The sequence below is a fragment of the Lytechinus pictus genome, chromosome 2 (assembly GCF_037042905.1).
Source record: "Lytechinus pictus isolate F3 Inbred chromosome 2, Lp3.0, whole genome shotgun sequence".
Lineage (NCBI taxonomy): Eukaryota > Metazoa > Echinodermata > Echinoidea > Temnopleuroida > Toxopneustidae > Lytechinus > Lytechinus pictus.
In genome coordinates, this window is record NC_087246.1 from 8,758,706 (window position 1) to 8,770,584 (window position 11,879).

Below are 11,879 nucleotides of genomic sequence, written 5' to 3' on the forward strand. Positions count from 1 at the left end.
TATTTCAAATCAAGAGAAAAATCTAGGGCATGGGTCTCGATGTGATTTTAATAACACAAATAAAAAATCGAATTCAAATATCAATATTTCAACAAGAAGGAAGGAGGTTGGTGTGTTTCATTGGTCTTTGCATCTGTAAGATACTATCCACATTGAGAACAAAACTTAAACAAAAGTTAAGACATTGCAAAAATGTTTATGAAAAATTCAAATAAAATTACGTACCATAAGAAAGTAACATGTTAAAGATGTAAACTTAAATCAACATTCGTTTGACGTACAAATGAGCCGATTAACACGTAATGTTTACACTTATACATATCTGTGCAGACCTATGCATTTGTATGTAACAACTGTCACATTGAAAGAAAATAATCTATTCTTATTTAAAGGAACGCATCTTTTTTTCTTATCCCTATTTCAATTTTACGAAACCCCTTCTTCTCACAGACATACATGCAGAAGTACGAGTACACGACCGCGACGAGGGGAGTGGAAGACCCGGAGGAAACTCGACAAGCGATCATGAGACTCCAACGAATGGCAGGAATAACACCTACGGGTATGTTCAACAATGAGACCATTGCCAGGATCAAGAACAGTAAGAGATGTGGGAACTCTGATAAACCAGTGGATACAGAAGAGATGAGGAAGAGAAGATACGCCATACAACATGGATGGTCAAAAAGGAGGCTTACTTGGGCGTGAGTAGCTTCAGAAATATTGGAAGGGGGTGGGGCAAATAGAATGTTGGAATTCGTAGATAATCATATGGCATTTGATGCATTTTGCAATTGGAGATCTATGAGATGTTCCCCTTTTTTAGTCTTTCTTTTCGTGCACATGGTTTAAATTGAATATATGGCCACAGCAGTGTTTTATAAACATGATTAATTAAACTGTGGGTTATGATGATCATCTGTCATGCATCTGCGGCCTATTTTATTTCATACAATAGACTGGAAATTTAAAGATACAACATTCATCTGGAGCTTTGCGATATCAATTCACTAGACCAGTAAGAAAAGTGCTCAAACAGCATTTTCAAGATTAGATATTATAGATAAAGACATCACCGACAGGAGGGAGGCAAGCAAGATACGTAATAATACAAAAAGTCTAATTATAACACTTGAAAAAAGATGCAATGGTCACTGTACATAAGTATGATTGGAATCTAAATGACACCAGCTTTTACCTAATCGACACTTTACCAAAGTTTTAGCCAGGTTTGAAATGATCTCTATCTTCTTATTAATTTTTTTAGAATAAAGAACTTTACTCCAGACATGGATCGAGCAACTACCAACCGCGTACTCACATCTTCCTTCCAAGTTTGGAGTGACGTCGCCAGGCTAGACTTTACACAGACTAAGTTCCCCAGAGCCGATATCTTAGTAGTTTTCGCTCGAAGGAGTCACGGTGATGGATACCCTTTCGATGGTCCAGGTGGAACACTAGCCCATGCCTACTTCCCTGGGGACGGTATCGGGGGTGATGTCCATTTCGATGAAGACGAACAGTTTACAGACAGGACATTGCGTGGTATGGTATTTTATTTCATTTATCAGCTATTCATGTTATCATTTCTATGTAATGTTTATTCACTACCCGCAGACATGGTTGACAATTGTCTCATCATTTTGATAGTCCCTGCAAACATTCCTTAAAGTGTCAGGTCAGTATACAAATTCTCTAGTTCCTACAAATATACAAATGTAAAAATCTTGGATATATACAATATATTCTAGTCAAATAGATTCCATGGTCAATCTTAAATTTCCACGAGAAATGTTATACTAATAATGCTGAGCATATTTGGAACATAACAAATTCTTATTATTATTAATTCCTTTCACTCTCATCATACCACCAGGTACAAACCTATTTATTGTTGCTGCTCATGAAATCGGTCACAGTCTTGGCTTGGCACACTCTGATGTGGGCGACTCATTGATGGCACCCTACTATCAAGGATTTAAATCTACCTTTCAACTTCACTCAGATGATATAAGAGGCATCCAGAGTCTCTATGGTGAGATGGATGTCATCGCTTTTGTAGATTTTGTTTATAAATAATGCTACAGTCCAATCACCGAATTCGACTCTAGACGGGTGAAATGTATTATTGTACTTACGGTGTTTTGAATGACATACAATTGGTTGGTTTGGAATCGATTCTGTGAATGTGACTGTAAGTTGGATGTGACTGTAACATAAGACAGAATAAATGATGTGCTGACAATGGTAACAAAAATAATGATATGTGAGGTCTCAGATATTAAGTACATTTAGCGAGTTTAGAAGAAGTATCATTATACAGGCCCATAGCACATCAAGATTTTGATTAATGTTTTAGTATTTTCGATATCTTGATGTTCGAAATGATACAAGTTGTCATCTTATGGTCCGAGAGTTGAAATAAATATAAACCCCACAATATAGCTTGCTAATTTTCGTATTTGAAGGTAACATCGTTATACTCACTTCGACATAATGTAAGGTGTTATATCATTATGTGTGCTTGTGTTGTTCTTATTGTTCCAGAGTTTGATTTATTGTCAGTTTTTTTAAACTATTTTTCATAAACAGGTGCGAGATCGACACCTCCAAACAGGCCCCGGCCTCCTCCAGGTAGCCCAAACATACCCAGCAAACGCCCAAAGGACATGGCGATCTGCAATGCTCCGATCAACGCCGTGACTTACGGACAAATCGCTGGATCTCCGGCCCCATCACTCTATATATTTAGTGTAGGAGGTCCTTTGTTATATTTGTATATTAAAGAAAGCAAAGAAGATAGCATTGTGAAAATTAATGTCTGAATATAGATGTCAGCATGTGGTATTCCACAAATAAGTGTTAAAAAGAAAAAGAATAAATAAAATGTGGTTATTAATCAAGACGAAACAGGGTTATATTTGAAGTCTAATATATAAAACCATTGCAATCAATGACAGAAGCTATTTTGTTTATTTGCGTATTCATTTATTTTATTTTTTATATAAAGGGTAGCCCCATCATTAATCTTAATTCCTGATGTGTTTTTTTGTTTTATTACAATCGGATGTAAGAAGATTATGATATTTCTTTAGAGCTTTTTCGTTTATTTCGGGAGACAGCTTGAAAAGCACACCGTGGTCTGTATGCATAATGATTGAGCTATGTTTATTTATCTTTTTAGTTATTAAAATTATTGTAAAATAAATACTATTCGTTTCGCTTGGTTCGCCAAATTATAACACAGAATTGTGCGTGCGAAGCGTGCCGAAAATTTGACAATTTAGTATGTTTTTAGTGCTTTCAAAACATATGTTTAAAACATACATTTACATTGCATATTGTGATTTGGATATATAAATTAATTTTATTTCATAATTCTTTCTCGTCGCTACAGGGAGAGAGATTCTGGATAAAGAGAGGAAGCGAAGCTGTATCAAACGCCCTCCAAACAGAGTCTGTCTTTGTTGATATGCAGTCAATACCTGATGCAGCCTTTATACGATCATTCAGAGGACAGAAGAGAATGGTTTTCTTTTCAGGTAAGGATAGATCCACTTATCAAATGGGAAAATTCCATCATCACATCCTTTCTGTTTGGATCCTACCGACCTGTCAATACAGACAAGCTTAATAGTTAACGAGATCAACCAGGATTATAACTTTGTCTATCTTGGTATTCTGGACCAAGTCCAAGTAAATCGATAACGGTCTGATCCAGATATTGAGCCTTTTCGATCGCGGCGATCAATGTAGATTGACCTCGAAGGTGAGCTAAACCAGCAAGTCAGGCCTGACTTAACCGAACAAGTCCAAAATTGAGTTGATGTGGAATGGATCCGGTCGAGGGGCCTCCATGAAAAGGGTATCTTTGTGCTAAAATCAAACTTCGATCTTGTCATTCTATCAGATCAAATCAAGCTAATTTAGGCTTGGTCGGTTAAGCTCAACCAGGCAGGTTCTTCTATATTCCCACTGCCGAACTGAACAACTCGATCAAGTGTTATCAAGATATTTTCGGTCAGGGCGGACTAGCTCATTAAGAGTTAGTCTAACTTGATCAAGATGAGTGGCACTTCTGTAACTTCTTAATGTAATATTTAGAAAATGTTGTATTAGATATCCAGAGCGACCGTAGATCAATGAACTCTGACAGCAATCATGGTAGATTGACGAAGATTGACCAAGTTAAATTAATGATCTGGGTTGGTCGAGAAGATCGGTTTGGTAGACATTGTAGCATGATTCGTTGGTTAACGTCACTCTAGTTTACCTTCAACATTTGAGTAGAGTAGGGAGCGTTTAGTGGTTCAGCCGGGCCAGTCGAGAGAACAGTTCATTAGAGCTTGAGTGGCTTCCCTGCATATGCAAATAACTTATCCTTATTATTATTACGATTAATCTTATTATATTTCTTTGCATTATTTCTAATACTATTATTATTCGTACAATGATTATCATTATGATCGCTGTTATTATTATTATTATTATGATTATTATTATTATTACTATAATTGTTATTATCTTAAATATTATTATCATCATCATCATTATTAATACTTATCATTATTATCAGTATCGATTATTATGAACCCAACCATATAATTGCCTTCTTAAAACGCAAGCGCACGTTTGTACAAATAATGCCCAAATATCAATTTCTGTGGAAGGTGTACAGTGCCATCGACTTTAGATGGCGATACATTTTGTTCTTGCCATACTAATTTGATAGTGTTAGTATGTCGAAATGGTAAGAAACAGAAGATAATGATAGCGTTACTCGTAATGACGACGTAACACTTTTTACAAGGCGATTTGGCAAGACAAAGTATCTCACCCAAAATACATTTTGAATAATGGTTCAACTGATACATTCATATTTGATAGGATAATTGTAACAATGCAATGAATTGAAGAAGGTTCATCCAAAATCATTATTCACCTTTGTGGTCATTGTTTACTTATCGTTGTGTCTGGTCCTTTTATATCTTTGACAGGGAGTGAGATATGGGAATACTCAGCAGGTACTTACCATCCTCAAGACATCCGACAGCGTACTGGTATCAGAGCCAATAAAATCGACGCAGCTTTCAAGTGGGCCAGGAACAACAAAATATATTTATTTTCCAACGGGCTTTACTGGCGACTTAATGAGAATACCCTTAGAGCTGACCCAGGCTATCCCAGAGTTATCAAGGATAATTGGAGGGGGAGAAGTGGACCGTTTGACGCTGCATGGACAGAGGGAAAAGGTGAATATATTATACAAACGATGCATAAACATGATTTCATTAGTAGGTTACGCAGTTTGTTTACAAAGGATCTATCCGAATTCGATTTCAAACTCTGTTGAACGAAACTCCTGGTAAAACTTGTGAGCAGGCGATTTCTGATGCGTCTAAACAAAAATCGTCAGCTCAAAGCTTTTACCGGGACTTTTAGGCTTTTAATTTAGTAATCATGGTAATATGATAAAACATACAAAGAAGAAAACAGTTTCTTAACGATTAATGTTTATCTGACAACTTCCATAAAACTCCCATCAGTGGTCATTCCCAATTATGAATGTCAGTCAATGTTATGATATGCTGAGATCATACGATCTCTATGACGGCAAATACGATCTCTATGACAGACAGTATTGCATGGCTGGTTAAGATCGTCGCGTTCGCGGAGCGGGGGATGGCCACACCATTTCGTGAAAACCGGGGGAGCTTTTCTCGAAAGGGTGGGTTGAGGGAATGGAGTCAAAGAAATGCACCTTTTCGGGACAACTGGGGGAGCTTTTCACGAAAGGCTGTGTTTGATAGTTTTCTAAACCAGTCGTTTGTATGAAAATTATTGATCAAATAATAACAACAATATAATATTAATATGCTATTGGTAGAAGTGCACAGATGGACCAGGGATATCCCTGAATGGACTAAAAAAAAAGGAAAGAAAAGAAAAGAAAAGAGAGAAAGGTGAAATATGACATCATTTTCTTAATATTTTCATGTCACAATCTGATACAAAATTTGATTTTTTGTTTAATGAAACCATCGAAATTTGTTCTTGCTCGCTCACAACTTTTAGTCTAATTTGTGCGACACGACATACCTGGCCCCTCAAAATTTTGGGCTCATTACGCCACTGATAATTAGAAAAAAAAGAGAGCTTGCAGTTTTTTGTGATTTTGAATAAAATTGCATATTAATGAAGTAATTCTAGACCCCCAACAATTCCACAAAGTCATATAAAACAATGGGATTATTAGGAGAAATAGCGTATTATATTCTGAATAAATTATCATTTGCATAGAAGTGTGATGAAACAAATCAGTGGCGTAATGATCCAAAGATTTTGAAGGGGCTAGATATGGCATATCGGGCAAAATAAAAATTGTGAGCGAGCAAAAATTTAGACTTTTTTATCTTTAAAAAAGATTCAGTTATGTATGGCATGTCATTCAGAAAAAAGTATATTTCATCCTTCTCTCTTTCCCTTTTTTTTTCTTGGTCGTGATTCTTGGTCCCCCCCCCCCCCCCTCATATGTACACCACTGAAGCAATTATTTTGAAACTGGCTTTCCTTCGCAAATTGCTAGCTAGTACTAATACAATAGTTACCGTGTACGGCAGAACCCGGTCGACGCGTGCACCGCCGAGACTATTGAAAATAAATGAGCCTAAATGAAAATGCACAAAATATGTGTTTTTTCCTTCTTTCCTTCCTTTTTAATGCAAATATCCGTCGAAGTGTTCCAAAGATGACACGCATGCACCCACACACACCCCCACACACAACCTCACCTCATATGCGGCCTCCATACCCTCACACAAATTTACACAGACACATAAATAAACAACTGGTACAAGAGACTACTTAGCACTGCCTTTCGTGAAAAGCTCCCCCGATTGTCTAAAAAAAGTGCCTTATTTGACTCCCCTCCCTCAACCCACTCTTTCGAGAAAAGCTCCCCCGGTTTTCTCAAAAGGATGCGGCCAACCCCGTTCCGCGACCGCGAACGATCGTAACTTGCCGTATGGCATGGATAGATGGACGTCACATGAATAAAAGTCACGTGATCGCGCATACCCCTGTTATACCGTTTTCGAGGGGTGGAACTTAGCAAGCGTGAGAAACTGCAAAAAAATAGTTCTCTTTTTTTTTGGTTGCTCAATTTATGGATTTCTGAGAGATTCAAGGCTGGAATATTGATAATGAGTGGTGTTTCGGTGGGGTTTTTAGCTTTTGTTAGTTGGGTTGCATGGAATGAGCTTTCTGTCAGTGTGGGGAAAATCATGCATTTTTATATCTTGATATAGCATGGACAAAATGAAGTGGTTTCCGTGTCTTAAAGGTCAAGTCCACCCCTGAAAAATGTTGATTTGAATAAATAGAGAAAAATCAAACCAGCATAATGCTGAAAATTTCATCAAATCGGATGTAAAATAAGAAAGTTATGGTATTTTAAAGTTTCGCTATGTTTCACAAAACAGTGATATGCCCAACTCAGTGACATGCAAATGAGTCAGTCTATGATGTCCACCACTCACTATTTTTTTTACTTTTTATTGTTTGAATTATACAATATTTCATTTTTTACAGATTTGAGAATGAGGACAAACTTGACTGAACCATATAGTATTCAACAATGCTAATTCCATGTGTTCAGGGAGGAATTAATAATTGTTTTACTTGACATATAATAAAATACAAGAAATAGTGAGTGGATGACGTCATCAGTCTCCTCATTTGCATACCGACCAGGATGTGCATATAACTGTTTTGTGAAATTAAGCAAAACTTTAACATGTCATAACTTTCTTATTTTACATCCGATTTTGATGAAAGTTTCAGCGTTATGCTTGTTGGATTTTTCTCTTTTAATTCAAACAAATTTTTGTTGGGGTGGACTTGTCCTTTCAGAATACCAACACACGTATTAAATCATGGAAATGTTCACTAAAATATATTCGTAACAATACTCCCATTATGTCTAAAATAGCGTCAATTATTACGTTAATAATGATTTCACGATTCATTGTGTATACCTTTAGTCAATATTCACTAGTCTGTACCATAATAAGTACTCTTTATAACGTTTAGTGCCTTTTCACTAGCTCAATATTATTCAAAATATATTGAAACTTTATTAAAGCTTTTGACAGGCTTTAGTCACGGCCAGAATACATTCATTATACCAAAGCAATATTTTTATTGAAGCACTTTTTCCTGATACGTTTTATTTTTTTATCTTTCGTACAGGTGGTGTGAGTCATTTTCTTACTGGAAAGGATGTGAATACATTTAAGGACAACGAAGTTTATTTTGTAACTCCTCGGCGAAGCTTCGCATCTGATTGGCTCATGTGTGGACAAAATATTGGATCAGGTACCAAAGGACCAATCACAGTCTCTGGTACACTTTTCCTCGTATCGACTTTAGTAACATTGAAACGCGTTTTATGATTTGATGAAAGTTTATCTCCGTAACTACGTTGCTCTATTTTCATTGGCTTTAAACTTGATTTTAATAACTGGGCTAATTGGTACATTTTGGCAGTCAACGGAACTAAACAATAATTTCCAGAGAAGAACATAATTTTTTTTTTTAATAATCTGATTGTCTACACGGCAAAAAAGCAGTGGTGCAATGAGTCAAAGTTTATTTCCAATTCGTCTAATACAAATTCGTCCAATTGCCAACTCGTCCACTATCACTTGGTCCACCATCAGTTCGTCCACTAACCACGAAATGTTGATAGACGGAATGGCATTAGACTAAATGAAAGTAGACCATGTGGCGAGTGGACGAGTTTGGCAGTAGACGCATTGGCAATTTACCTGAGCCAAGATGGCTGAACATGATGGGCAGGGCAAAATATCTAAAACGTCGTGAGCGAGCAAAAATGTTGCAATTAATGTTTAATACGAAAAGCTTTTTTATATTTAGAAAAAACATATAGTCTATATATTTCATCATTTCCTTTCATTTTTCTGTCTTTTTTTACCCTTTGGTCATGGTCGTGGAACTTGTGGGGGGGGGGGGTAGGCCCTAAGGCCCCATCTATATGCCAGAGAGTAAACGGGTTTACACAAATGGGAAAATTTTTCTTCGGTAAATTAGCGCCTAGTGCTGTGTAAATTTGACACACATTTGGTAACAATTATCCATTAAACGTGCATGTGTCCTTCAACCCAATATTAGGCAACTTTTTTACCCAACTAATGTGCTATCAGAAACCAGTCAAATTTAGTTCAGCTGTTAGCAGTGGTCCGTTGACATTAAACCGTGGACTTACTTTACGTAAAATATGGAAGTTTTTATAGATCTGCAGTAAACCGCAATAATTATTGAAGTTTTAAATTTTGTTTCTATTTTCAAATATCAATCTATCTAATATTGAACAAAACTCATTCATTATTACCGTCTGTATCCCTATTTGTTACATTCGAATTTCCTTGACGATCTTGTGTAAGTTGTACAACTCTGTCAATAATGTATATTGTTTGGTTTATTTATGTTTATATATATTTTTAGATGTGGATGTAGATTTATTGTATTATAACTGGATTTATATGTTTTACTTTTGCAAATCAATATTGTAATTGATTTAACTGTCACTTAATGCAAATTTTCATGTATCTATATGTGTGCAAAAGAATGTTCCGAAAAAACGTTTTTTATATATTTTAATGATCGAATGTTTATTAAGCTTTATCAATCACGGAACAAGGTAATGTGATTACTTTAATCACGAATATACTAATATACTGAAACGCTTTAGCATTAATGTACATCTCATAGATTAAGATAATCATTGTCACTAATTATCAAAGCAGTTGTACAATTAATCAAACGTAATTAAATGGTTACTATCTTCCTGCTAAAATAATCAACTAAACCAAATAACTGTTGATGAAAGTTTTGGAGTCACGTTTGGAACACTGATCTGATTTAAAAAAAAATTTAGCCAGTGTTAGTCAAAGACTTAGCCTATATACTCAGTGGTTGATTCTGTTGACTATTGACTCAACGCTTTAAACACCCATAAAATATGATATTCTTTACTGTACGATGTCATATTATTTCAGCCATGTCAGTGGTTAAGGATATATTTACAGTATTAGTATACATGTACTTGCTGTATATAGTATACAGAACTAGAGCTCTATAGTAAGTCATTTTATACATATATGAATGCTTGCCAATAGAATGTCCACGATTTTTGTTGATTTCATTTTTATTTTATATTTCATTAAGTGAATATGCTTAGTACTTGTAATCTTTCATCAAACTGTCTTGTACAATTGACTTAGTGAGTGAAATTTATTGTTTGCCGAGATTTTTAACTCCTGAAACTATACCAAAATCAATTTATGATAAAAAAATTATTATGATAATTGATTGCAATTCTTATGAGAGTTATGAGTAAGTACGATAAACTAATATTTTACTATAATATTTGTATATTTTTTCAAGCTTAATAGAAATTCATTATAGGACATTCATTTTACTTACGGAGGAGATTTACCTTTTTTTCAAACATGACTAGATATTACGGGGGAAAAGGTTATTAATAATTCCATGGTTCTTATTTTTACTATGATGTAATAAAATTCAAATAAAATAGTTGCTATTGTTGAAAATATCTGTGAGACGATCCCGCGGATGAATATGACTGTGCTTTCACTAGTTCCAGAACATTATTTGAAACGTCAAGGGAGCAAATTTCGGAATTAAAATGAAATGTAATATAATGTTTTTTATCATCATACTTGCTTCAAAATTTATTTTTGTGTAATTTGTGAGACTGCAATTTGTGAGAAGAAAGTGGTTGTGATGAAATATGATATTACACTAAGTTATTGTTGAAGAAGCAATGAAGAAGATTTGAGACATTTATTAGATCGTGTCATATTTTTTTAATGAAGAAATAAATTCCGAGATGAATATGTGACGCTTAAAAAAGAACAAGTGGAACGCCTCTGGCAGTCTCGCCTGCATTACGCAATTTAATATAGCAGCAGTGCTAACTTTGAAAACTACTATAAAATAATCATTCACAAAAACATCATTCATATAATGACATAATACCACGTTCATTGACCATAAATGACATTTGAACGGAGACTTAAGACTGTCAACTACACCCATGTCCACATTTCATTCACTCTTTTCCATAAACTTTCAAAATTATGATGGCACTTCAACAATTACCCCAACATGGCCTAAGTTTATTGACCTTAACTGACCTTTGACTTGGTTTTGTGACCTGAAACTCACAGGGGATGTTCAGTAATGCTTGATTACTCTTATATCCCAAGTTTTATGAACTAGATCCATAAACTTTCAGAGTTAGGATGGTAATTCAACAAATACCCCCAACCTGGCCAAAGTTCATTGACCTTTAATGACCTTTGACCATGGTCATGTGACCTGAAACTCGTACAGGATGTTCAGTGATACTTGATTACTCTTTTGTCCAAGTTTTATGAACTAGATCCGTAACCTTTCAGAGTTAGGATGGTAATTTAACAAATACCCCCAACACGGCCAAAGTTCATTGACCTTAAATGACCATTGACCATGGTCATGTGACCTGAAACTCGCACAGGATATTCAGTGGTACTTGATTAACATAATGTCCAAGTTTCATAAACTAGATCCATAAATTTTCAAAGTTATGATGGTAATTCAACAAATACCCCCAACTTGGCCAAAGTTCATTGACCCTAAATGACCTTTGACCTTGGTCATGTGACCTGAAACTCAAGCAGGATGTTCACTAATACTTGATTAACCTTATGTCCAAGTTTCATGGACTAGATCCATATATTTTCAAAGTTATGATGTCATTTCAAAAACTTAACCTTAGGTTAAGATTTGATGTT

The 11,879-nt window shown here is 35.3% G+C and overlaps 1 protein-coding gene across 1 annotated transcript; it reads left to right on the top strand.

Annotated features, from left to right (window-relative positions):
* The first annotated feature begins 454 nt into the window (after nucleotides 1-454).
* Nucleotides 455-10,745, top strand: LOC129254880 (matrix metalloproteinase-17-like). The gene is made up of 7 exons (XM_054893419.2): nucleotides 455-704; nucleotides 1,268-1,545; nucleotides 1,877-2,035; nucleotides 2,593-2,753; nucleotides 3,398-3,542; nucleotides 4,998-5,252; nucleotides 8,251-10,745. Exons 1-7 carry the CDS (start codon nucleotides 457-459, stop codon nucleotides 8,451-8,453), a joined length of 1,449 nt encoding a protein of 482 aa, XP_054749394.1. The 5' UTR covers nucleotides 455-456; the 3' UTR covers nucleotides 8,454-10,745.
* The last annotated feature ends 1,134 nt before the right edge of the window (nucleotides 10,746-11,879 follow it).

What these genes read in the sequence shown, in the direction of transcription:
- LOC129254880 (XM_054893419.2), top strand. Translation starts at nt 457, where the DNA reads ATGCAGAAGTACGAGTACACGACCGCGACGAGGGGAGTGGAAGACCCG. An exon ending in CATCACTCTATATATTTAGT is followed by an intron (nt 2,754 to 3,397) that starts GTAGGAGGTCCT and finishes TCGTCGCTACAG; the next exon opens with GGAGAGAGATTCTGGATAAA. An exon ending in TGCATGGACAGAGGGAAAAG is followed by an intron (nt 5,253 to 8,250) that starts GTGAATATATTA and finishes TCTTTCGTACAG; the next exon opens with GTGGTGTGAGTCATTTTCTT.